Source organism: Bos taurus, chromosome 19, assembly GCF_002263795.3.
Source record: "Bos taurus isolate L1 Dominette 01449 registration number 42190680 breed Hereford chromosome 19, ARS-UCD2.0, whole genome shotgun sequence".
NCBI classification, from domain to species: Eukaryota; Metazoa; Chordata; class Mammalia; order Artiodactyla; family Bovidae; genus Bos; species Bos taurus.
This window is the reverse complement of record NC_037346.1, coordinates 53356737-53383392: the sequence shown is the minus strand read 5'-3', so window position 1 is coordinate 53383392 and position 26656 is coordinate 53356737. Positions and strand designations below refer to the sequence as shown.

General features: G+C 53.8%; 1 protein-coding gene across 7 annotated transcripts; it reads left to right on the top strand.

Moving 5' to 3' along the window:
* The first annotated feature begins 159 nt into the window (after nucleotides 1-159).
* C1QTNF1 (C1q and TNF related 1) lies at nucleotides 160-23574 on the top strand. 7 transcript variants are annotated; one of them, XM_005221200.5, is made up of 4 exons: nucleotides 160-279; nucleotides 17011-17173; nucleotides 20647-20786; nucleotides 21360-23574. In XM_005221200.5, exons 2-4 carry the CDS (start codon nucleotides 17025-17027, stop codon nucleotides 21908-21910), a joined length of 840 nt encoding a protein of 279 aa, XP_005221257.1. In that variant the 5' UTR covers nucleotides 160-279; nucleotides 17011-17024; the 3' UTR covers nucleotides 21911-23574. The 7 variants fall into 7 exon arrangements, with proteins under 7 accessions (XP_005221257.1, XP_005221256.1, XP_024835735.1 ...); XM_005221199.5 differs by having other exon boundaries at nucleotides 17008-17173; XM_024979967.2 differs by lacking the exon at nucleotides 160-279 and adding an exon at nucleotides 1387-1708 and having other exon boundaries at nucleotides 17008-17173.
* The last annotated feature ends 3082 nt before the right edge of the window (nucleotides 23575-26656 follow it).

Sequence of the window (26656 nt, the reverse complement as noted above, 5' to 3'; positions counted from 1 at the left end):
AAGAGACCTCGGAGTCCAGGCGATCCAGGTGCCGGGAAGGGGTCGGCTGTTGCCTGCACCACCTCCCCTCCCACCCACCCCCTCCCCCGCAAACTTTCGGGGCCCTCTGTTCCGGAGGACTTCTTTTTTTTTTTTTCCTTCCTGCTTGCTCTCTCCTTCGACAAGTCTGGTCTTCCCTCGACCTGGCCGGGAGGAGGCTCCGCCGCTGGGAGATGCTGTAAGAGAGGCCGCGGGGAGAACGCGGGCGGCCAGCTCGCTCCCGGACGCCGGTGGTTGGCGGTAGGTGGCCTGGTGGGCGGGGTGTTTGTGCGGGGCGAGGGTAGGGGGGCCCGGAGCTCCTTTTTCTGTCTTCAGCATACTCAGAGAATCGGTACCTTGACTGGGGCGGGCAGCGGGCGAGGAGCATAGTGGGAGGGGTCGGGGGCACTTGCTGCCAAGGGGCAGAGAGACCAGTTGCGGGAAGGGTCCGGTGCGGGTTCCTGCTGCTGCCTGCCTTGGTGGAGATGCCACGGAGAGCCGTGGCGCGGTCTCCATCTGTGACCAGGAAGCAGGAGGCTCCGTGGCAGATGCTGTTGGGAATGACTGGTTCTGTTTGTTTGTTTTAGTCCCTAAGTGGTGCCTGACTCTTTGCGACCCCATGGACTGTAGCCCGCTAAGCTCCTCTGTCCATGGGATTTCCCAGGCAAAAATACTGGAGTGGGTTGCCATTTCCTCCTCCAGGGGATCTTCGCCACCGACGGATCGAACCCGCGTGGTCTTGCATTGGCAGGCGGATTCTTTACCACTGAGCCACCTGGGAAGCCCCTGGGAATGGTTGGACCTCCCTTGATTTTTGTGGCGTGTTTACATTGCTTCATTCTTCTCCGGGTGTGAAAAGGAAAGGAATGATACCCAAGTTCCCCCTCTACCCCTGGTGGGGAGCTCCTGCCCCAGTAGCTCCTGCCCCAATATCTCCTGGATCATGTGAGATCCAGCCTTGCCTGTGGGCAACTTGGACCCCACACAGAACAGGGAATGCTGACTTTGGCCCCTGCATCTAACGGCTTTGGTGTTCCTGGAGGGGTCCAGTCTGGACAGGAAAAAATGATGTCCCTTTCCCGGGGACCCTCTGGTCTGCCGGCATCACGAAGGTGGCCCTGGTTGGGGCTGGAGTCGCTGAGCTGCCCTTAAGCCTCTGGATGGAACATGCCTCTCGGTGCAGCACGAAATGCCAGGCATCTCCATAGCACAGGTGTGAGCCCACCTGTCCAGGGCACACATGTCATGTGAGTCTGGGCCTCGCCGTGCACAGCTGCTGTGTCTCCCCTGGGACCCCAGCGTGCTTCAGGCTGACCCACTCGGGGGGGCGGCCCGCCCTGTGACTTGTTCCTGTCTCTTCTCTCTTTCACTTGGTTTCTAAGAACGGAGGCAGTTTGGCACACTAGGAGTTTCCTCCTCCCAAGCTTTGAAAATGGGGAGTGTCCTGAGAAACTGAGTTTTCTCAACCGCCAGCTACATCCTGGGTCCCTGGGGGGAGGATGTGAGGTCCTCAGAGGCTGCTGGGCCTTTGCTTTTTATAGTTCAGGGAAGCACGCGGACAGCCCCACGTGCAAGGTCACACATAGAGGCACTTGACTGTGTGTGCTGCCGGGAGAGGCCGGGCAAGAAGTACATGCTCCACAAGGCCTGCTCACTGTCCCTGCTGACCAGAGAGGCCAGAAACACACAGGTGAAGGGGAGATGGGGACTGAAACACACAGGTGAAGGGGAGATGGGGGACCAGAGGGTTGAGCTGTCCTCTCCCGCCCTCCTTCTCCACTCTCCTTCTTAACCTGAGCGTAAGAGGAGCTTAGGGATGACCCAACAATAGTAGTAGCAATATAAATGATGACAGTACACGTGCGTGTGTGTATCTGTGTGATTCCCACACAGTAAGCAATTAGCAAATGCTGATTCTCAACAATTCTACCAATGGCACTGTCATCCCTGATAAGCTCAGAGAGACTGTGGCTTGCCCAGAGGCAGTAGGTGGAGGACCCGAGGCCTGCATCTCTGTGCCCAGAAGGGATGTGACTTGCTCAAGGATGTGCAGCTTTCCAAACGGAGGCTGGAAAACCCAAGCTTCTCAAGTTTGCAGATTTCTACTTCCCAGCTGCCCAAAGAGAAAGTTCCTTGGGGCCAAGACAGCCAGGTTCTGCTTCCCAGGGACCCTGGCCCTCTCTTCTGGCTCTCTCTCCCCCTTCCTTCTCTCATCTTGAGTCTCTTGGGATGCCAAAGTGAGCAGCGGGTCAGGAAGACAGAGAAATGCAGGTGCCAGAGGCCTTGGATGGTCCATCTTTCAGCCAGAGGACACCGCTGCCTGTCTGGGGCAGGTGCAGCCAGCCAGCGAGGGGCATGCTCGCAGGTGGGAGCTGAGAAAGCCGACATGGCCTCGGGAAGCCTGCAGGCAACTCCCGCCTCATTCCTGGGACGTAACCTCCCTATTCAGGGCAACCAGCGCAGCATAATTCTTTTGGAACATGCTTCTTTCTGTTGTTCTTCCTGGTGCCTCGCTCCCTTCCCTCCACCCACCCCCCCTTCCCAGCTGTAATTAGCATGACTCATAAACCAAATATTCTGGCATTGAACTTTACCCATCAAAACAAAGATGAAAAGAATTTCATAGATACAGTCATGCTGCTGGGCGCCCTCACTGGACGTGAGCTTGTCTTTGGGTTTTTGTCTTCAGAGGCCGGACCCTTGTGTGGGTCCTTGTTCCCGGAGTTGGGGGTGGCTGAGGCTCCAGGATCATAGGCGAGAGGTGGTAGTTTGCAAAGTAGAGGAAGAATAGAAAGTTTCCCTTCTGTTATGGTCCCCACACTCTGCTGACAACTTAAGGTAACTCTGCCTGCTCACCTACTAGAGAGAGAAATGGCCGTTTTGGAAGCAGCCTTGTCCCCCCGCTCTGAGAGCCCAGCAACCTTCAGTGGGGCCGATGGCATCCCAGGACACTTCATCTTGGTGGTGTAACTACCACGTGTGCTAAGGCTAATTATTTTCTTCCTGTTTTTACCTGCTGAAATCTGCCTTCTCATAAAGTCAAATGAGACAGGGCAGCTTCCTGGATGGGACTCTTGACATCTCCTTGAACTGACCTCTCCCACAATGTGAGGGGCCACCTGCTCACAGTGAGAAGGATTTGGAAAAGGACCATGAGAGCCTGACCAGGTGCTTCCTTCTGTGCTCTCGGGGCAGCCCAGGGAGCCGGTCCCCTGGGTCCCAGGATTTGGGATCCCTGGGGCGCCGCCTGGGCATCCCCGGCCTGGCAGGACCAGTTCTGTGCTTAACTACAGACATGCAGAAGTGGGCACGCTGGCTCTTCCCTTCCTCCCCAAGCCCGTGGTGAAACTTTTGCCACTGCGGCCTGTGACCTCTGACCTTTGTCTTCTTGCCTCTTGGAGAGCGGCTTGGTGCCATGAGCAGGCGTGGGAGCTCTTGAGACCTTTGGGGGCATCTTTATCTCTGAGTCCTCATCAAGGTTGCAACCGAGCAGTGCCTGAGCAGTTGGAGGCAGAAGCAACTCCCAGACCCTGTGAAGCCACTCATCCTTCCCATGCTTGCTTCCCAGGACTGAGCTCAAAGTGGAATGGGTGTGGGAGGCCCCCCACTGCCCACCCAGCTGTCCCTGGCCTGCGCAGAGGCCTTTGGAGTGAACCCCTCTCCAGCTGTGGACGGCACAAGCATAGTCCTGTCCTGGCTTCCTGTCTCATTCAGGATGGCCATCAGGAGAGCTTTGGGCCTGCCTGCTCCTCCATGTCTGACCACTTCCCTGCCTGACCATCTCCTTGGCTCGTTTGAAATTTTCTTGAAATGAGATGGAGCAGAGCAGGAGACTGTGGGCAGGGATGCGGGATGGGAAGGAGGCAGACAGGCGGGGTGGGCCGTGGGGGGTGTGGGGAGCCTGTGGACCCCAGGTTCATGGCGTCTTGTGCTGTGTCAGATGTTGCTGTTGGCCACTGGTGGATCCCCACTTGGGGGAAGGCCCCAAACCCTTTGCCTCCCTTGCACCCCCTCCCAAGTGGGGACATCTGGTTACCAGCCGTCCTCTGCCCTGGGGACTAGCAGAGGAAAAGGACCTCGCCTGGGAAGGCTGCCAGCCCTGGTGGTGCTGCGGGCGGGTGCAGGCCAGACGTTGGTTGGGCTGGGCTCTGCCCCTCTGCCTGCAGGTTCTGAGGCTGGTGGTCAGGGTGGGTGACTGGGGTGTGCTCGGAAACACTTGGGCTCTTTCTGCTTGTGAAGAGTCTGAAGTGAGTTCTGGTGAGAGATGGGTGGATCTGGGTGGGGTTCAGAGTAGCCCTGGCTCTCAGATTTTCCAGCATTCAGGACATCTATCCCCCACCTTCCCCTTCTCCCCACCGCCTTTTTTTTTTTTTGGCTGCACAGTGTATCATGCAGTATCTTAGTTCCTTGGCCAGGGATCAAACCCATGCCCTCTGCAATGGAAGAGCAGAGTCTTAACCACTGGACCACCAGGGAAGTTCCCTTCCTCCCTCTATTTAAGATATAGTTATGAGAACAAGGGGCTTCCCTGGTGGCTCACGTGGTAGAATCTGCCTGCAATGTGGGAGACCTGGGTTGGGAAGATCCCCTGGAGAAGGATCTGGCTACCCACTCCAGTCTTCTTGCCTGGAGAATCCCATGAACAGAGGAGCCTGGTGGGCTACAGTCCATGGGGTTGCAAACAGTCAGACATGACTAAGCAACTCACACTTTCACACGAGAATAAGACCCATGGTACTGTAATCTGTGTAGACCTATGAGAAAGAGACCCTGAGAATATCCCATGGAACAAGCAGACCCAGGCCTGGGAAGCTGGGGAGCTGTGCTAGAGTTCAATGCCTGCCGTTTCCACTTTGTTCCCTTCTGATACTGTATTCTTCTCCCGGTTCCCTCTCTGCAGGGACCTCTCCTCTGGGGCCCCCACACCTGACCCCAGGCAACCTCTGAGGGATAGGCAGACACAGGGCACACTCAGTGCATCCACAGTGTCGATTATTATTATTATCTTTTGGCTGCTCCATGCAGCATGCAGGATCCTAGCTCCCTGACTAGGGATTGAACCTGCACCCCCGGCATTAGCAGCACAGAGTCTTAGCCACTGGACTGCCAGGGCAGTCCCCCAAAGTCAATTCTCTACACCATTCCCCTCTGCGAGCTGCACTCAGCCTCAGACCCCTTTGCTTCTGAGCATCAGAGGGCATGGGACGTTCACCATCCCTGTGAATTGTGGGCTTCCCTCTTCCCTCCCCTCCAGACCTCACCCATGCACCATTTGCTCTCTACCCTGCAAGAGCAGTGCCCTCAACATGTACATTCAATGGGCCATAGCCCCCATGCCCTTCCATTCTGAGGTGTGAGGGGGGCTCCTGGTGATTCTGTGCCTAAACCCAAAGGAGTTCAGCTCCAGCAGTGGGTGTTAAGATACGACCCCAAGAGATCTTAGCACATCACTTTGATGAGACGGTTATCAGGGATGCCCCAGTGCCCTGCATGGTGCTGGGCCTGGGACAGGCCCTCAGCAATCTGCTGGAGGGATGGACACGAGGGTTCAGCTGGGAGATAATTTCTGCAGGGCCCGGGGCTGCTGCTGCTGTTCCCACGGTAACCGTGTGAGCTAAGCAAGTGAATGCCTGCCCAGAAGGTGGGGGCCCCCCCGCTGGACCGTGGTTTGGTAGAACCAGCCCATCCTACCTGGCTTCTTCCTGGAGGCCCCCTTGAGGCGCAGCAGCAGGAGCTCTGCTGTCAGGCACACCGGGGTCTCACCTGAGCTGTAGCACCTGCCACAGCAGGGCCTGAGCGGTGACTCCCTGACTCTGAGCCCATTTGTTCCTTGGAGAAATCGAAGTGGCTGTAGGGGTCAAGTGCAGTAGCCTCCGTAAGGTATGTGCCCAGAGCCCAGCACGCAGCAGGTGGTTAACCAGTGGTCACGGTAGAGCTTTGTTAGAAGCAATCTCTGGTAATGGACAGGGCTGCTCACGGGCCCATTAATGCGCCTGACCATGCCTGACAATGGGCTCATGGCTTTTTCTCCATTTCCTCCTGTTTGATGGCTGCAGGCAGCTTCCTTCAGTAGCGAGTCACCAGTGATTGGTGTGTGAAAGGCAGAACAAATCCCCTGCTTCTAGAGAACGTGTTCTCTCCAGCTAGCCTGATTCTAGCCCCGCTCCGGCACCTTCTCCCGCATAACCAGTACCCACGGTAACTCCAGGGTTCTGCTGCCTGATCGGAGCACTGTGTCTTCTTCTTTTTCCATCACATTGCTAGAACCCAGCCCTCTTCCCAGTGCTCAGCAGACACTCAACACACACTTACGAAAGAACGTGGGACTTTAACATGAGGACAATTTATATTCCACACAGTCTGGCTTGAGCCCCAAACTCGCCACAGTGTCCCCAAGCCCCTCCCCCGTTCTCCTCTCCCTCGAATAGACTCAAATTCCTCAGAATAAACAAAATGCTCTCTCAATCCCCAGAGTGGGGCTTATTTGTCATTTTTCTAAGTGGAAAATAATGTGTACTTAATGTGAAAAAATATGTGACTATTATAGGGGAAAACCCCAGAGATACTAAAATAAGAAAATGGCAAACATCCATATTTTCATCACTCGGAGATAATTGCTGTCAGCAGCCAGGTGGGTGGCCTTTGGGTCTCTGCAGTTACTGTATGTGCGTGTGTGGATGTGTTCTTATGTACATTTGTTTTCAACCTGCATTTTAAACTCATCAGCATTTTATGAACATCTTTTCATGCCCGTAAATACTCATCTGTTGACAGAGGTCAGTCCTTAGTGCTGCTGGCTGAGGTTGCCCACCTCCCAGCATCATTTATTTGTTTATTTGCAGCTAAGTCACTTCAGTCGTGTCCAACTCTGTGCGACCCCATAGATGGCAGCCCACCAGGCTCCGCCGTCCCTGGGATTCTCTAGGCAAGAACACTGGAGTGTGTTGCCATTGCCTTCTCCGATTTGTTTATTTAAATGCCTTTAAATGGAGCATGTGTTTCCTTGTTGTTGCAGTCTCCACCCCTCCCTATGACATTACAGCCCAGACCACGGTCAATGGCTAAAGGCGCTTGAGTTTGTCGCCCTGAGCAACCACCTCGTTTTTAGCTTTCCATTGTGTGGATGTACCGTCATTTGATTAGACAGCTTTTGCAGGATCTCGGAGGTGGTTTGTAACTTTGGTTGATGGAGGCAGTGGGTTGCAACTCTTATTTTTCTTTTAAATTTTTTTCTTTTTGGATCTTCGTTGCTGCTCGTGGGCTTTCCCTAGCTGTGGTGAGTGGGGGCTGCTCTTCGTTGAGGTACAGGGGCTTCTCCTCATGGTGGCTCCTCTCGCGGTGCACGGGCTCTAGGAACGCGGCTTCAGTGGCTGCAGCACCCGGGCGCACAGGCTTAGTTGCCCCATGGCATGTGGGGTCTTCCTGGACCAGAGACGGAACCTTTGTCTCCTGCACTGGCAGGTGGATTCTTGACTGCTGGACCACCGGGGAAGCCCGTAACTTTTTTTTTGAAGTAGAAGGCTTTGAGCGCTGATAAGAGGAGCATTTGAGGCAAAGACGGCTACCTGGTCACACCAGGATTCCGCATTCTGATGACACATAATAGTGTGTCCTTGGTCACTCTCCCCACTTCCCTTCTCCCCCTACTGCAGACCACCCACATTCCAAATTAGAGACAGAGCTGAACACACTGGCTTGAGTCCTCTTTGGACGATGGCTCTGCTACTTGAGAAGGCCTGAAAGGGAGTGCGGAATTCAGTCAGTACTGAAAGTCAGACCCCAGACCCTGGAGATGCTTGTGAAAAACGCATCACCTGTGTGTGAGGACCTCCTGGCCTGTGAGGGGACCAGACAAGAAAGCCGCTCTGTGCCAGATGCTGGGGGAGGAAACTTCCTGGAAGAGGTGGCATCAGGCTAGGGTCTGAAGGACACGGCAACGGGGAAGGTGGCAAGAGAAAGATATGGAGGATGAGACCGTGGTGTGACTTCTGTTGGGACTTCCAGTGGCTCTAGGTGGCTGGCGTGAAGGATACAGGTGCAGGGGTGGGGATCAGGGGCCAGAGATGAGATGGGAGATAGATGGTGAAGTTTAAACATTTCCTTTACTTTCGTGGGAAGCCTTTGGGGCCAAGGGTGGCATTCAGATGTGCAGGTTTGAAAGTGGCCTCTGGCAAGCAGTTTGGAAGGCAGAGGAGAGACGAGACAAATGCAGGGCTGAGAGAAAAGCGGTGATGGCAGCCTAGACGGGGAGAGAAGACCTTCAGGAGGCCTGGTGATGGTGCGGGAGAAGCAGGGGTCCAGGGGTCTCCCAGGTGCCAGCCTGCGGCCTCTGTGTGAACAGCTGTACGTGCAGGAGTAGGAGCAGGGCTGCTGGGGGCTGAGAGAGAAGACAGAAAGCTAACAAGGGGCTCGAGCATCTTACGACAGACTGAGGAGACCTGGTCTGAAGACAGCTGGACACCTGGGTCCGGACCAGCGCTGTCCAATAGGACTTTGCAACCATGGACGTGTCCTCCCAGCTGTGCTGTCCAGGAGGGGAGCCACTTAAGATGTGCTTGAGTGACGGAGAACGGAAATTTTCACTTTGTTTAGCTGTCATTAATGTATCTGGCCCCAGGGGCCAGACACTACTGTTGTGGAGAGCACAGGCCCAGAGCTTGGTGGTCAGGGACGCCTGCTGGGGACAAGGATCGAGGACCCATCTGCTGAAGCCATCGTACAGGAAAAGACGGGCAGAAAGCGTTTGGAGTGAGAGGGGCTGAGAGCTGAGGATACAGCCTGGAAAACACCTGTCTCTAAAGGGGAGGTTGCGCAGGGTAATCACTGGGAGACAGGGTGGGCCGGAGCAGGGGCGGAGAGGCGGGTGGTCATCTCCGGCAGGCGCTCTGCAGCGCACACGAGAGCCAGAGCTGTCTGGGCTGGATCGGGAGGTGGCGGGACTGTTGGATGCTGAGCTAAATTACACTCTTGACTTAGAAGCCACTAGATGTGGGACAACGTTCTACCTTTTGCCAAACTCCCCCCGCCCTGCCCCGTCCCTGGAGATGGCTGTAAAACACGGCAGTGATTTTCAGGTCCCAGAAAATTGAAAACGGTTGTGCTGCTTGTAAAAGGGATAGTGCGGTGGCCGTGGAATTCCCAGCTACTTCCCACCCTCCGTCTTGGGGGCGGTCAGCCCTCTGAGGGTGTCACCACTGCGGGGCAGTGGGCCAGGGGCCAGGCCACCTGCGGCGTGGGCTCCAGCGAGCACGAGCTGTCAGTGGCTCTTCTCTCTAGCACGGTTCTCAAAGCGGGGGCAAGCCTGCCGCCCGAGGCCTCACAGCTGGGAGGTGATCTAAGGACAGGGCTCTAGTCAAGGAAATCTTTGTTTGCACTGGGGAGGCTGGGCTGGCCAGGTGCCCCCGAAGGCCCGCCGCCTGCGGCCCACGTGGTCTCCTTGTTTGCAGGGCCTGGGCAGAGATTTAGGCAGTGTCTGCTCTCAGCTCCAGGTGAGCCCTTTCTGGTCTAGGCACAGAGAGTTGCCCCAGGAGAGGATGGAGATGTTTCAGGATGGGGAGGAGGCCTGGCCCGTCTTACCTTGGCTGTTTGGTCCCAAGTCAGCGCAAAGGAAGCCCTCGCTTATTCATCAGCAAGTAGCCCTGGAAGACTTCATTGCCATCCCTGGCCTTGGACTTTGGAGGGAACAAATAAACCCCCGAACCTTAAGAAAATAAACCCTCTTCCTCTAAACCAGAGAACAGCTTCTTGGAAAAAGGAGAAGAAAGAGATTCCGCGAGGGAGATGGGCACCAGGACGCCTTCATCTTTTGGGAAAGGCTCAGCTTACCCCCAGTTGACCGGCGCATGCGTGCATGCTCAGTCGCATCTGGCTTTTTTCTACCCCATGGACTGTAGCCCGCCAGCCTCTTCTGTCCATGGGATTCTCCAGGCAAGAATACTGAGTGGGTCAAAGCCGGTGCTCTGGGACAACCCAGAAGGATGGGGTAGGGAAGGAGGTGGGTGGGGGGTTCAGGATGGGGAGACACATGTACACATGTGGCTGATTCATGTCGATGTATGGCAAAAACCACCACGAGATTGTAAAGTAATTAGCCTCCAATTAAATAAATAAGTAATTTTTTTTTTTTTAAAGGGAGACACACACACACACACACAAAGAATACTGAGTATGTTGCCATGCCCTCCTCTGGGTTATTTTCCTAACCCAGGGATTGAACCCGTGTCTCCTGCATCTCCTGCTTTGCAGGCTAATTCTTTACCTGACTGGAGTTTCTTTAATAAAGGATCCCCATCCCCCACCGCTGCTTCCTCTAGCGTGTTGGGAGGAAGCCAGAGAGGGCCCAAGACCAGCTGGGGCTGCCCCATTACAGAAGGGAAAATTAGATATGAATTGGGTTCCTGGGTTTGGTGAGCAAACGTCATTTATCAAGTGGACGTCACTCTGCCTCCCTCCTGCCCATCACTGGAGGAGCCTGGTAAGTGGAAAATGAGTGTAATGAATGGCTTCTGGGGAAGGAAAGCAGATGCCACGTGTTAGACAATCCTGATGGTCATCAGGGCCAGAGGGACACCCCAATATGGGGCTTTCTTCTTTCTGGGCACCCCAGGATCTGAGTCCAGGGGACCTCTTGCAGCAGCTGGAGAGCTCTGAGCATCTCAAGTGGAGAATTTCCGCCAGATGTCGAAGCAGAGAGGCAGCTCCAGGGCTTCCTTTCTGGTGGAGAGATCATCAGGGAGGGGAGAGGGGGGCAGGAGCAGATGTGCCGCTTGCTGAGCTGAGGGATGGATGATGCTGGGTTGAGACAGGCTCTGATTGGATGCTGAGTCAAGTCGCCTTCTTATCTAGAAGACATTAGGTGTGGGAAGACATCCTATCTTAGGCCCAACTTTCTTGGGAGATGAGTGTGAAATTTGGGGATTGATGTCCAGGCCCTAGAAAAGCCAGACGAAGATATTTGTCTTGGGGGTAAATTGAGGTCTGGGGCCCGGCCAGAGCTCCTGGAAAGCGTCAGCTGGTACAGAGGAGCAGAGTGCTTCAGGAGATATTAAGGAGGGTTGGTGACTGATTCAGTGTGGCGGGCATGTGAGAGGAAGGCATCTAAATGACTCTCAGATTTCTGGCCCACTGTTTGCTCATGCTTCCTACTCCCCCGCCCCCCAACTTCATGTTAATAGGACTGAGCTGCCCAGTGGAGCTTTCTACGGTAATTGAAATGTTCTGTTCTCTGCCCTCCAGTATGGTAGCTCCCAGCTCCCTGTAGCCATTGAGACCCTGGAATGCGCCTAGTGTGACTGGGAACAGAATTTAGAATGATCTTTCCTTTATTTTATCTTTTTGGCCGTGCCATGCAGCATGCGGGGTCTTAGTTCCCCAAGCAGATATCAAATCCGTGCCCCCTGCTATGGAAGTGTGGAGTCTTCACCACTGGACCGCCAGGGAAGTCCTTAGAATGTTCTTTAATTTTAATTGGTTTAAAATGAAATAGCCACAGGTGGCTGGTGGCTACTGCAGGGCACAGCACAGGCCTAGAATGTCTCTCTCCTTTTTTTTTTGTAGATGAATATCTTTTTTAAATTTCTAGTTTGTTTCGTTTTGGCTGTGCTGGCTCTTCGTCGCTGAGTGGGCTTTTCTCTAGTTGCGGAGAGTGGCGGCTAGTCTCTAGTTGTGGCGTGTGGGCTTCTCATTGCCTGGGCCCTGTTGTAGCGGAGCACCGGCTCTAGGGCCCGCGGGCTTCAGTAGCTGCGGCGCATGGCTCAGTAGCTGTGGCTCCCAGGCTCTAGAGCACATGGCTCAATAGTTGTGGTGCATGGGCTTCATTGCCCTGCGGCACGGGGGGTCTTCCTGGATCAGGGATTGAACCCGTGTTTCCTACATTGGCAGGCGGATTCTTTACCACTGAGCCACCCAGGAAGCCTCCAGAATGTCTCGTTTTGAGTCAACATCTGCCGTTTTTGCCTTGGGCTGTCTCCTTCACTGGCTGGTAATCGCCTTGAGGTTATGGGGTGTTTATAATCTGCAGTGGCATCCCTGCCTCCCAAGCTCTTGCCTGATGCTGTGCGCATCACTGGCATCCAGGAAACCATGGCTGTGTTCAGTTTTCTGCTGAGAGGCAATTCCTGAGCTACATAGGCCATTTGGACTTGTCTTCTAAATTCCTTCTAATCCAGGGAGATCCCGGGTTTCTCTCTCCTCTCAGAGCAGCTGGTTACCCGATGATGATCAGGGAAGAGGGAAAACCATGGTTATAAAATGCTTTTGTCCAAGGGCACTGAGCTGGGTGTGGCCACAAGGCAAATATGTGTAGCCTGAGGGCTGGGAGTTCACTATCAGAATGCTGGCTGACACCCTGGAAGTGGGCGGGCCCCCCAAAGTGCTGGGACCGGTTTTTGAACAGATACAAAGAAACTTAGACTTGTATATGAAAATCCTCTCCTTAAAGGATTCACCACACATCCATTCTGGGGCTCTGGAAGATAAAAATAATTAACCAGGAAGTGTTCTCACACTTCCTGTCTGCCTCCAGACCCTGCCATTGACCCAATTCCTCCTTTTCCCCTCCCACCTACTGTTGGAAGAGGGGAGGAGGTTAAGCTGCAGGGTGATGGGGAGGGTTGAGGGAGAGGAGAAGAGGAGCCACAGGTCCTGGAGGGAGTGAGTGGTAGAAAAAGATGTTCATGGAATTGCCATGGAATCTGGCAACTGAGTGTCTTGCAGGGTTTGGGATGGGCAAGTCCAGAACTTGAGTCATGTTGGAATCGACCTCAGACGCCTTGACCGCAAGGCTGCCAGGAGACTGGACCACGCAGGACCAGATTCAGAAGGGTTACACATCCCTGGCCGAGCCGTCCTGGGGGTCGCTTCCCAGACCTGCCTCGCTGAGCACAGCACGTTCTCCTGAGTCACCTTTCTGGGCTCCACACCCTCTCTGTTGCAGGGGACTTTGTTTCACTGGAAATCACTAAAGTGGGCCAGAGCCAAGTTTGGTTGGAAGTTGGGCAACACTGTTTTTTTGCCCCAAAGTGATTAAAATGATCATAGTCATGATGCTGACTTTGCTGTGGGACTTGGGGAAATGGTTCTGAAGATAGTTGCGAAGAGGGAAAGGTTTCAATCTGGGTTTGCCTTGGCTCCAAAGAGGAGGTCCTTGAGGAGAACCTCCAGCCTCTGCTGACCTCTCTCAGTCCGCCTGGCGCCTCCGACACTGCCGGGCCATCACGGCTCCACCCCCGCCGATATCACCACCCCTTCACGGGCTGCATCCTGGTCTCCGTCTCTTCTGACCCAGGTACAGAAAAATTCCCTTTCTAGACTTCGAAAGAGACATACCAACGTGCAGAAGGGTGCTTCCATTGGGGGTGGAGGACTGATTCTCAACTGGGAGGATTTCTGCCTTCTGGGGGACACGTGGCAAAGTCTGGAGACGGTTTTCGGCTGTCACAACTGGGGGTAGGGCTATGCTGATGACATCGAGCGGGTGGAGTCTAGGGATGCTGCTAAACATCCTGCAAAGCACAGGACAGCCCCTCCCCCTCCCTCTACCCCACGACAAAGGTTGATCCAGCCCCAGATGTCCTCGGTGCCCAGGCTGAGGGACCCCGGGGGCAAAGGAATCCAAGATAACTCCTTCCTTCCTCTTGCTGTTATTTTCCAACTTTCCCCAAATGAATTGTATATTACTTTGGATTCTGGGGGGAAAAGATGTTTAAAGAAAGGAAAATCTCTTTTCCTTTCAAGTGATGCAAGTTTGGCATTGAAGAGGAAAACGAGAGTAATTATCAAGGCGCCAAGGAAAAACAGAGGAAATACAGAAATAGGGCAATAAACAAATTTGGAGAATTCAATCTGACAAATATTTGTTGAGCAGAGGGTGCTGCAGGATGCTTGGCGGGTCCAAGATGAACAAGACCATGTCCCAGGCCCAGAGGAGGTCACGGGTCTGCGGTGCAGAAACTTCCCGGCCAAGAAAAACTCTTTGCAGAATGAGACAATATGAGAAGCACAAACAGCAAAGAGCACGGGGAATTGGTTCCAGTTGAGGATCTGGGGGGCTTTCCTGGTGGCACTAGTGGTAAAGAACCCACCTGCCAATGCAGGAGACATAAGAGACATGGGTTCGACCCCTGGGTCGGGAAAATCCCCTGGAGGAGGGCATGGAAACCCACTTCAATATTCTTGCTTGGAGAATCCCCATGGACAGAGGAGCCTGGGGGGCTACAGTCCATGGGGTCGCACAGAGTCAGACACAACTGAAGTGACTTAGCACACAGGCGTGCACCAGGGTCTGGGAGACCTTCAGGAGGAATATGAAACACCTGGATGGGTCTTGGGTAGGATTTTGATGTGATCAGAAGGCAGCCTGTCGAATTCAAATCCAGCCCGCACGGCTTATAAATTGGACAGCCTTAGGCTAATCAACTTTTCAATGTCATTTTTTCCTCACTGGTGCTTAGTTACTCAGTTGTGTCCGACTCTTGGTGACCCCATGGACTGTAGCCTGCCAGGCTCCTCTGTCCAGGGGATTCTCCAGGATAGAATACTGGAGTGGGTTGCCATACCCTTCTGCAGGGGATCTTCCCAACTCAGGGATTGAACCCAGGTCTCCCGCATTGCAGGCAAATTCTTTACCATGTGAGTCACCAGGGAAGCCCTTCTTCACTGGTAAATTTGGTATAATAATGAATGAATATTGTCTCCTTAAAGGATTCCCTGCAGGTCCATCTGAGGCCTTTGATAGGGTAAAACCTATTAATGAGGAAGTAATCTCAGAAGGAACCCAAACCCACAGGGTTGTATGGATGAATGGAAATGCTCTAGTGATCCCCAGCACCAGGCCTGGGGCAGTTGTCAGTGGAGCACGGGCTCGAAGGCATGTGGGCTTCAGTAGCTGCAGCGTACAGGCTCAGTGTTGTGGTGCACGGGCTTAATTGCCCTGCTGCAAGCGGAATCTTCCCGGACCAGGGATTGAACCTGTGTCCCCTGCATTGGCAGGTAGAGTCTTCACCACTGGGGCACCAGGAAAGTCCAGGAGAGATTCTTTTAATATGCGTTTTACGAATTACACTTATAAGTACAAACTTTTTTTTGTGAAATGGAGGTGAGGTCGTGAACGTTTTGAGTGGGGGCACTGGTTCCAACCAGTTTCTAGGTCATTGGGAAGGTCTCTGGGCCCTGACTCTTGGCAGGTAGAGAATGTGGAGGTGGCGGGCCCAGCTAATCCACTGCAGGGGATGGGGGTATGCAGAGAATTGAAGAGGTGGTGGAAGTGTGGGTTGGGGGCTTGGGGGTGGGGTTCCCGCGGAGGCCAGCCTTCCTGGCTCCGTCTCATGTCTCTGAGGACCCACTGGGAGCCTCAGCTCCCTTGGCTCTGGGTGCTGGTCCTCTGCTTCCCCCAGGTTTTCCTGACCTGGCATGGGGCTCCAGCAGGGCCAGAGCATTCTGTCTTCAGAGCTAAAACAGCGAGCCCACTAACACACAGAAGAAAGAACGAAGCTGAGAGTCAGCACAATGAGAGGGTCGTGCCCTCCGGGGCTGCGAGGTCTCTGAACCAGGGGAGGTGAAGTACGTCCACGGAGGCCCAAGACACGTGAAGGGAGCATTCACCTGGATAGACGATTACCAAGAAAAACAGAACTCGCTCTCAGTATTTTCGTTCCCCTTAGACATGAAAAGAGGAGTTAAAGAAAAATCAGAAAATCAGACAGGACCTTCTGAGGCTGTTTCCTTGTTTGATGCTTTGTTCGTCCCCCATGAGGCCTGGTTCCCAGCTCCAGCCTGGCTGAGAAGGGAAGTAGGTGTTCTTACTCCCCCAGCTTCAGCCCTTTCGCTGTGCAGTCCAAAGGGTCCAATTTAGTGTCCTCGTCAGCACTTTCCATGTTAAATTGTATGTTTTGGTGAACAAAATGGGTTGGGGTTGACCACCGTCTTCCCTTCCATGATGGGAGGTTTTCCAGCCACCAGAAATAGCCGAGGTGCACGTGACTCCTGACTCCACAGGCGTGTAAACCCCATGGCTGGCCCGGGTTAGCCAGGGTGGTAACTGACAGTGAGAAACAGGTGAGATGTTGTGTCTGTTTTAAGCTCAAGCACTGCCTCCTAGTGGGCTCACTGAGAACCACCCCAGTGGTCAGCTCTTTCTAGAAGGACTGTCTCAATCCTGGACGAAGAGGGTCCTGTCCAGAGCTTTTTGGAGAGACATGGAGCTGGCTTCAGTGACAATAAGTGCCCTCTGGGGCTGGGCAGACTCGCCCCCCACCCCCACATCAGATACTCAAGGACACTTACTGGTGGGCCACCTGGTGGCCAGAGAGCAACTTGACACCTTCCTGCACACCGGCCCCCACGGTGCTGGCTGGGGCAGACTCACTGCACAGTGGACCCCCAAATTCATTCCAGATTTTGCTCATTGTCCTAACACGGTCAAGATACAATCATCTTCAGAGCTCAGGGTTGAGGGGTCTCCTTCCTAGAAGGCATGGGGGTGCTGGGCAGAGCTCAGCGGCCACAGGCAGCCGGGTGCTCCAGGGTGGAATGTGCGAGTCTGTGCATATTAAGTTTGTGAGTGTGCATGTTGGGGGTGGGCATGCATGTGTGCCTGAGTGTGCACACATGTGAGTGCATGGGAGTATACACGAGTGTGTGGAGTGTGCAAGTATGAACACAAGAGTATGGATTTGAGTGTGTTTTAAGTGTACTGTCTTGAGTGTGTGTGGAGTGTATTTGTGGATGAGTGCATATTGTCTGTGTGAGAGAGGGTGTGAGTACGTGTGTGTGTGGGCCCGTGTGTATGTGCATGAACATGCACTGGGGTTTGTGTGTGTGTGTGGGAGTGTGTAGCTAGGTATGTGAATGTGTTGAGTGTGTGAGTGTATGATCACCCTCCCAGGAGGAGCGGCAGCGAAGCGCCTCCCAGAGTAGTGGCTGGGGCGAACTCCATGGGCTTGTTCTCCCCGTGGGGCTCTTCCAGCCCACATCCTCCGTGTGTCTCCCCAGCAGGGCTCGGCGGGAAGATGGGCTCCCGCGGGCTGAGACTCGCGCTGGCGTGCTGTCTGCTGCTGGCCTTCGCCTGTGGTCTGGTGCTGGGCCGAGTGCCCCATGGGCAGCAGGAACAGCAGGAGCAGGAGGGGACCAGGGAGCCGCCGATGGACCACGCTGAGAGGTGAGGCCATCGGGTGTGGGTGCCGGAGCTCCGGCTCAGTGGTGGGGATAAGGGCCGAGTCCGGGCACCCCCGAGTGCTGTTGACGGCCAGAGAAGGGGCAGAGGCTGAGGCTGAGGAGCTGGGGGACGGAGGCAGCATTTCTCCTTTCAGTGACCCGGGCGTGTTGTCTGCAACTGTGGGTAGTAACCCAGCCTCATTCCAGCCCCAGAGGAATATGGGTCTGCCTGAGGTTCTGCAGTCACATCCTTAAAAAAGAACATGCCACCCCCCGACCCCAGCCTTTGGTTTCTTTGCATTCTCGCCTGTCCTTTGAGAGTATCTATTAGAGCTCTAAGCACCACCTGGAAGTAGAAGGCAGGGACGCTGCTAGACCGAGAGTGCATCTCTACCACCCTGCTGTCTGATCACATTACCAGGTGGGGGACAATGGGTGAAGACTGACACGGGAAGTGGCAGCTTTCCTTGAAAAGTTATAAATTTCTTCCTCATGGCATTGTCTTCATATACCTGATAGCTCAATTGGTAAAGAATCGCCTGCAATGTGGGAGACCTAGGTTCGATCCCTGGGTTGGGAAGATCCCCTGGAGAAGAGAAAGGCTACCCAGTACAGTACTGGCCTGGAGAATTCTGTGGACTGTATAGTCCGTAAAAGAGTCAGACATGACTGAGCGACTGTCACTTCACTTCACTTCATATACATATGCCTTCAGTGATACACAGACTCTAGGATCTTTGGGATATTTTGTAGGGATACATAAAACGCTTAGGATTACTGATGGAAATGTTGTTCATCAAACAAGAGGTCCTAGACACCCAGTGCTGGCTTTGAGTTTTATCAGCACTTTTCACTAGTCAACTTTGGGCTGACTTGATACTCAAGGCTTTGGGCTGTCTTGGAATATATTGGAATTGCATAGGTCTGGGGCAAAGGAACATCATTCTTGGGCCTTTCTGCTGGCTCAGACTTATAAAGACTCTGCCTGCAATGCAGGAGACCCAGGTTCCATCCATAGGTTGGGAAGATCCCCTAGAGAAGGGAATGGCCCCCCACTCCAGTATTCTTGCTGTAGAGTTCCATGGACAGAAGCAGACTACAGTCCATGGGGTTGCAGAGTCGGACACGACTGAGTGACTCGCCCTTTCACACACACAACAGCATTCTTGACCTTTGTCTTTTCTTCTCCTCCCCTTCCTCTTCCTCCTTCTTTTCATTTAACGAACATTAATCAAGTGCTGCTACTGAGCTGGCCATCCGCCTGGCCCTGGGGACATACACATCGATGACACAGTCTCTGGGCTCCAGGAACTCCAAGGCTGTGGGGGGACAGACACGCACGACCCACTTCAGTGAGGCTGGCTCTGCAGTACAAGTGTGTCCACAAGGTGGATGTGGAGGGTGGGGGAAAGTTAGGTGGAGAAGTGACTGGGTCTTGAAGGTCACTGGGGGAGCATCCCAGGCACAGAAGCAGGGGAAGCTGCCTGGCAGCCAGGGCAACACGTGTGAAGGGCAACCTTTCCAGTGTCTGACTGTGTAAGGCTAGTGGGTCCTTTGAGTAGTGGGAGCCAGTGTTGGAGGGTAGAGGCTGGGAGGATGGGATGAGCCTTGTGGGGAAGGATCTCTCTGGAGCTTCACCTGTAGGGGAGTCGTGGAGAGATTTGCATTTCATGGTGTTCTAGAAAGAATTCTGCCCAGGGGAATGAACTGGCAAGAAAGAGATGAATTCCAGGAGAGCATTCAAAATGCCAGTGGTCCCAGAAGTGAGGAGAGCCAAGGGCCCAGGTCCTGGAAGTACTTTGTTGGTGGACTGGGCTGACCCCTCAGGACTGCATGATTCTCCGAATGGAGCAGAGAAGCATCTGTAATGAGGCTGAGGGTCCCATTCTGGTCATGCTGGTCATGCTGCTGCTGCTGCTGCTGGGGACAGGGTTTGGAAAGAGAAGACTCTAGGGACAAGCAGAAGTGAAGGGCTGTCAATTTGGGACACTTCTTATGTGTGGGGCTCATGGAATCTTTGTGGAGACTTCTGCTGGGAGGTGGGGGCAGGGTTTCCTCTGAGGGTCTAGGACTTGTTTAGTTGGTAAGTTGTGTCCAACTCTTTTGCGCCCCCACATGGACTGAAGCCCGCCAGGCTCCTCTGTCCATGGGATTTCCCAGGCAAGAAGACTGTTTTTTCGGTATTGAATACCATAGGCGTGGGTTGCCATTTCCTACTCCGGGGGATCTTCCCCAGGAGAACCTGAGTCTCCTGCATTGGCAGATGGATTATTTACCACTGAGCCATGAGGGAAGCCCCTAGAGCTTGTAGGTGGCTGAGTTTAGGGCATAGAAATCCTTTTCCTGGATTGTCTGTGATTTGAAAATAGGAGCGGAGTAAAACAAGGGGCTGACCCTTTGATGAGAGGACTGTGCCACCTCCAAGATGGTGCTGTCACAACCGAACAGCTGCAGAGAGCACGGTGCAGTGCAGTGTGACACCGGGAGGTGGCAGCGTGGAGCTGCTGCTTCCCGGGATCCTCAGGAGCCCCTTTCCAAATGTCAGGTTGTAAACAGGACCGTAGAGTCTCCAGCTGCTGCAGTTCCCAGGAATCCCACAGCGTCTGGCTGAGCCCTCTCATTTGCAAACAAGTCAGCTGAACATAGTGTCTTCCAGAATCCTGGAGGTCAGAGTTCCAAGTTAAGTGAAGTGAAATGAAGTGAAATTTGCTCAGTTGTGTCTGACTCTTTGCGACCCCATGGACTATAGAGTCCATGGAATTCTTCAGGCCAGAATACTGGAGTGGGTAGCCTTTCCCTTCTCCAGGGGATCTTTCCAACTCAGGGGTCGAACCCAGGTCTCCCGCATTGCAGGCAGATTCTGTACAGTCCAAGCCACCAGGGAAGCCCTAGATACGTGAAGGGGATGTTCATTCAAGGGCTGCCATGTCATGTCATCCCGAGACCCCTCCTAGAGGTGCCAGATTTCTCCCATGGAGCCTCCATCTTGCCAGGCCCTCAAATTGTTGCTGTTTTTGTTATCATTATTTCCATGACGGTCACTACAGTTAACGGAGGGCAGGGGCTCTTTCTGAAACTTCACTGAGGACCTTAGAGTTCACCAAGAGCCAGTGCAGCACATCTGGGAGGAACATGTGGCTTCCTGGATGGTGCTAACAGTAAAGAATCCGCCTGCCAATGCAGGAGACGCGAGAGACGCAGGTTCAATCCCTGCATCTGGAAGATCCCCTGGAGAAGGAAATGGCAAGCCACTTTAGTATTCTTGCCTGGGGACTTTCACAGACAGAGGAGCCTGGCGGGCTACAGTCCATGGGGTCGCAAAGAGTCGACACGACTGAGCACAGAGCACAGCAAGAATGCAGACATCTGAGTTGAGAGCAGGCGAGTCAGGTAGCCCAGACTCTCTAGCAGAAGACAGAGAAGAGTTCCTGGCTCTGAGAGTTCCTGGCTTTTACAGTGATGTCTTTACTCCCTTAGAGATGAAGAAGAGCATGAAAAATACGGCCCCAGGCAGGACGAGGAAGCCCCTGCTTCTCGGTGCCTCCGCTGCTGTGACCCTGGTACTCCTGTGTACCAGGCCATCCCGGTGCCACAGATCAACATCACCATCCTGAAAGGTCAGGCACAGAGACCAGCCGAGGGCACCTTCCCCTGGGGAGCAGAGAGGGCGCTGCCCTGTCCTGATCGGACGGCGGGGCAGAAGATAGACTTAGGGAGGAGGAGGGGCAGGGGCAGATGGCTCCGTTGGGGCACTGAGCAGAAGCATGCTGTCATCTGGGGGGAGGAAGGAATTCTGTTTCTGAGGCTCTGGTCCCCTTCCAAGAGGAAAGGTTGGGGACAGGACCACGGGAGAAGAAGCCTCAGGGCAGCTCTGGGTCTCACCCCTCCTGCATTTGCACCGAAAGCCTCAGGGTCACGGTCCTGCGAGCAGCACATCACCTTGCACAGCCCGGCACAACAGAGTCGGGAAGCCAAACGGCCCGGGTTCTACATCCCCGGGGCCCTGTGTCTGCAGTTCATCTGCTTCGAGAGAGCCATGGGCCTGGCCGCAGCTCCTGTTGCTTTTGGATAAATGCTTTACGTTGCAGGGATTTTCCAGAAGGAAGAAAAAAAAATTTTGATTGCTTCTGGATGAAAAGAGAAGAATCCTTGAGATTGCTTGACACCGTGTGTTTTCCCGTCCTGTTTAGGTGAGAAGGGCGACCGGGGAGACCGGGGCTTGCAAGGCAAATATGGCAAAACAGGGTCCGTGGGTGCCAGGGGCCACACGGGACCTAAAGGGCAGAAAGGGTCCATGGGGGCCCCCGGGGACCGCTGCAAGAACCACTACGCCGCCTTCTCCGTGGGCCGGAAGAAGCCCCTGCACAGCAACGACTACTACCAGACGGTGATCTTCGACACGGAGTTCGTGAACCTCTACAGCCACTTCAACATGTTCACGGGGAAATTCTACTGCTACGTGCCCGGCATCTACTTCTTCAGCCTCAACGTGCACACCTGGAACCAGAAGGAGACGTACCTGCACATCATGAAGAACGCAGAGGAGGTGGTGATCCTGTACGCGCAGGTGAGCGACCGCAGTATCATGCAGAGTCAGAGTCTGATGCTGGAGCTGCGGGACCAGGACGAGGTGTGGGTGCGCCTCTTCAAGGGCGAGCGGGAGAACGCCATCTTCAGCGACGAGTTTGACACCTACATCACCTTCAGCGGCTACCTGGTCAAGCCGGCCAACGAGCCCTAGCCACCTGCCAGCCTCCGTCGCCACAGGCTCACCTCCCCTTCTCCCTGTGCCCCACCCTCCTCTGCTGGACCTTCCCCACCCCACCCCCCACCATCTGGAACCTCCCTCATCCACTCCTGGTCAGCCCCTCCTGCACCCGGGTTTCCCAGGCCCCCCATGCCACCCTGCTTTGGCATTCGACATGACGCCCCTCACGGGAGCGGGAAGCAACGTTGGCTGGGTGGTCCCAAGCCTTGCTGTGTCCGCACGTGCAATCACCAGGTGGGTGTGCTATGGGAGTTCCCCGCTGTGTACACGTCCTTGAGTGAGACCCTCCCCCGATGTGCCCCACGACAACGACGCACCAGGGTGTCCCAGAGCAAGCCACCCTTGCTCCAGTTGCTGGGAATAATAAAGCCAGTTCTAAAGGTTGTGAAAGGAGCAAAGTAAACCATGAAAAGAGGGAGGCAGTTGTTATTTTTGTCTTCCGCTGGCCCCGCTGGCTCCCAGGAGGGCCGTCTCTGCTTTAGGCAGCGGAAGGCTCCTGGTAAGACAAGATCTAAAGTGGATGCCGAGAGTATCCACTAGAGAGGAAACTACTGGCTTAATATTTTAGGCCACATACAAACCTTCTTGGGGGACAGCTGGACTGATGTCCACATCCTGTGGACATTCCTGTGGCCTCGCCCAGGGGCTCAGCTGGTCTTTCTGAGCCACAACAGTGAGGGGGTTTGAACTGGGCGGCAAGTGTCAGCTCCTCAGAGGGGCAGCCACGCCCTCGGCTTTGGCCTCTTACTGGGGGAATAGTCTGCTGTTCAGTCTACTAGAAACCGTGGGCTTCTGGCAGCAGGTGGTTCTCTGAGCAGCAAAGGTCAGTACAACCTAGACAAGCCATGCATCCTTGCGTGGCTCTGTTCACCAGCACCCCCCACACCCCACCCTGGCATCCTGGGCAGGGCTTCCACGCCTGCCACCCTGGCACAGGCTTTCTGTCCCTCTTCTCCAATGGGTCAGCTAGGGAAGGCTCAGGGGTCTTTGGTTTTGTAGCAGCTCTCATGGTTGCACAATATTTTCAATAAAACCTGCTCATACACCCTCTCATAATCCTACACCCCAGAGGGTTCAGCATTCAGCCTGCCAGGACCCTCCCCTGGAACCTCTTTGACCATCAGCCTAAGACCATGCAGGGGGGTGCTTTCCTGGGCCCCAGAGCAGGGGAGAGTTCGAAGGGACTGGAAGGCTCCCCCCTGCCTGTCTCCGGAGCTCCTGCACAGCTTAGCCTCTGAAAGAGGGTGTGTCCCCACCACCGGTGTCAGAGCCTCTGCTCTGAGCAGGGTGTGGGGGCGCTGCCTGGATTGGTGCTCTAGTTCTTGGCTGACTTTGGCCAGGCAGCCCTCCCCCACTTCCCTACATCAACCCCCAGGGCCGGGGTCACCCTGCCTGCTTGGGCCCTAGGCCCAAAAGGAGGCCTCCTGCTCACGATCTGGTAATGCCCAGTCTTGACCGATCCCTCTGCCCTCGCCGGGCCTGGCTGTGGGGTCTGGGGTCCATACATCCCTCCCTCTGCTGGTCAGACTTTAAAAACTGTTTCTGTTTCTGCTGGTGAGCAGGGTGCCCGCCTGCTGCTTTGTGCTGCCTCGGTGCTCTTTCAGAAAACATTAAACTCGGAATTGTGTGTTTCAGCATCACAGCCTCATAATTTTTGGGCCTTGAGACAAATCCTCCTCCTTTCTTTCTTTCTTTTTTTAAAAAATATTTAGTTATTTGGCTGCATCCTGTCTTATTTGGACACACGGGACCCTGTGTTGCCGCGTACAGACTCTCCAGTTGTAGCACTGGGCCTGGTTGCTCTGCAGCATGTGGGGTCCTAGTTCCCTGACCAGCGATGGAACCGACATCCCCTGAATTACAAGGCAGATTCTTAGCCATTGAACCACCAGGGAAGTCCCAAATCCTCCTCTTTTCTATCTCCTCCCTTCCCCCACCGGAACCCCGCCGACTGTCCATTGGTGGCCTGGGAGCCTTTAGCTTGGAACCTGGGAACATGAGTGCCCAGTGGCCATAGGCTGGGCCATGAACTGCCTCATTTCTCACAGGAATGCATTTCATAGCCGGATGAGGCCCCGTCGGACGCCCGGTAGGAGAACAGCCTTCCTTGTTTTTTCTGGCTTCCAGTGGCCCCATGTGTTCCATGGTTTGTGGCCACCTTGCTCCAGTTCCTGCCTACCTCTGTCTTCACGTGGCCTTCTTTCCCCAATCTCTTAAATCTCCCCCTCCCTTCTCTCCCAGTTGTTGGAATTAGGGCCCAGCTTAAATCCAGGACATCTCCTTCCTCTTGAGATTACATTGATTACATTGTAATTGATTTGCATTGATTACATTTGCAAAGATCCTATTTCCAAATAAGGTCACGTTCACAGGTATCGGGGGTCAGGACCTGGATCTATCTTTGGAAGGATGCAGTTCACCTACTACAGTGGCTTGCGGGTTGAGTACACCCACTGACAGCACCTTTTATGCCTGAGCGGTGAAGAGCAGATGTTTCTTCTTCTCTCCCCGTTGCTTGCCAACTGGGTTAGTGGCCAGTGACCTTATCAGACTGCCAGCAGGCAGTGCTGAAGCTGCCTTGGCCCCGCTGGTGCCAGCAGGCTGGCAGACAGCTGCTGTCCTCCCTTTGCCTGGCTATGGAGCGGGCTTGGGTGGCCATACTCAGTCTTGCACTGGGGCCAGACCGGAGCAGGCGGACACTGCAATCTTGCTCCCTGCAGGACAAAGAGTGGGCCCCACCTCCACACAGCTGAGGCCACCGGACAGAGGATGCAGCTGGGAGCAGGGGCTGAGCGCATTTCCCAAAGGTGCAAGTGCAAAGAACAAGTCGGCTTGAGGCAGGTGCCCACTGCCCGCCCTCTCTCCAGGGACAGTCGCGTGGAGCGTGTAATGCCTGATCCACGGCTGGCCACGCCGATATGGGAGAGGAGGCAGGCTGCTCTGGAGCTTACCCGATCCCCTTTGGCTGTCCCTCACTCTGTAAGCTCGTCCACATCCAATCTACCAGTCCATTCCTGCTGGCATTCCCACCCTGCTTTTCTCTCTCCAGATACATCTCCTGCTCCTGCTCTGTGCTGGCCCAGGTGCCAAGTGCTGGGGAGTGGTGACAGACAAGACACGGTGCTTGCTTCTGGAGGACTCTTCCCGGGCTTTAACTGCAGTGTGACATGGATGTCACCTCTTCAGAAGAGCAGCATGTGTGGCACCTAGTTCTGACCTCGCCTGACTCCCATCCTGTGCGGTCTACCTTGCAGGGGCACCCTTCCCCATGTCTTGACCCTGGCTACTGAGAAATTGGCCAACCTTCCCTGGAAAAGGTCTGATAAACTCAGTTGCAATGCAAATATTAATGTTTTCCCAAAAGGACCTAGAAACAGCTGATGACTCAGCCAAAGGAAAGAACAGCTTGTGTTAGGGCTTTCAGGAGTCTTTGTAGCCAGGGCTGGGGGAAGTGAGGAGGGCACACCCAATCCTATGGGGGTTTAGAGAGAGAGAGGGAGAGACAGAGTATGTGTGTGTGTGTGCACGCGCGTGCTCAAGGATAATTTTCAGTGGAGTTCACTATGGGAACACAATGGTATGATGGCAAGTTAGTTTTATTGGGCCATAGTAATAAGACTGGGATAAAGTGATTTTCTTGCCCAAATCATGAAAAAAGCAGCAGGTTACAGAAAATATTAAATAAAACAAGATACCTCCATATGCAAAACAGTAGAGTTGTCTCTCAACACATACCATATACAAACATTAACTCAAAATGGATCAGTCACCTAAATATAAGAACTAAAAGTGTAAGATTCTTAGAGGAAAAAAAAACAAACCTAGGTGTTCATCATTGTGACCTGTATTAGGCAATAATTTCCTACCTATGACACCAGAAACACAAGTAACACAAAGAAAAATAGATAAATTGGATATCATCGAAATTTAAAATTCTATTAGTTAGGGACTTCCTGGTGGTCCAGTGGTTAAGACTCTGTGCTTCCACTTCAGGGGGCATGGGTTCTAACTGGTTGATGAACTAGGATCCTGCATGCTGCACAGTGCTGCCAAATAAAATGATGTGAAATGAAACAAAATAAAATTTTGTGCATCAAAGGGCACTGTTAAGAAAGTGAAAACAACACAAAATGGAAGAAAATATTTGGAAACTGTGTATCTGATAAGGAACTTATATCTAGAACATATAAAGGACTCTCGCAACCCAGTAATAAAAAGACCAGTTAAAAATGGGCAAGAGGTCTCAATAAATATTTCTCTAAAGAAGATAAACAAATGACCAGTAAGCACACGAAAAGATGCTCAGCATCATTAATTACCAGGAAAATGCAAGTCAAAACCACAGTGAGTTACAGCCTCACAACCAACAGGATTGTTATTCAGTCACTAAGTCATGGCTGACTCTTTGTGACACCATGGACTGCAGCATGCCAGGCTTAAACTGGCCTTCACTATCTCCTGAAGTTTGCTCAAACTCATGTCCATTGAGTCAGTGATGTCATCCAACCATTTTATCCTCTGTTGCCCCCCTTCTCCTCTTGCCCTCAATCTTTCCCAGCATCAGGGTCTTTTCCAGTGAGTTACTCTTTGCATCAGGTGGCTCTTAGGATCAGCTTCAGTGTCAGTCCTTCCAATGAATATTCAGGGTTGATTTCCTTTAGGACTGACTGGTTTAATCTCTTTGCTGTCCAAGGGACTCTCTAGAGTCTTCACCACAAT

Bases quoted from the DNA above. Each gene is read 5' to 3' on its own strand.
- C1QTNF1 (XM_005221200.5), top strand. From the start codon at position 17,025: ATGGGCTCCCGCGGGCTGAGACTCGCGCTGGCGTGCTGTCTGCTGCTG. The intron at 17,174-20,646 runs GTGAGGCCATCG...TTACTCCCTTAG, and splicing joins CCGATGGACCACGCTGAGAG to AGATGAAGAAGAGCATGAAA. The intron at 20,787-21,359 runs GTCAGGCACAGA...CGTCCTGTTTAG, and splicing joins CAACATCACCATCCTGAAAG to GTGAGAAGGGCGACCGGGGA.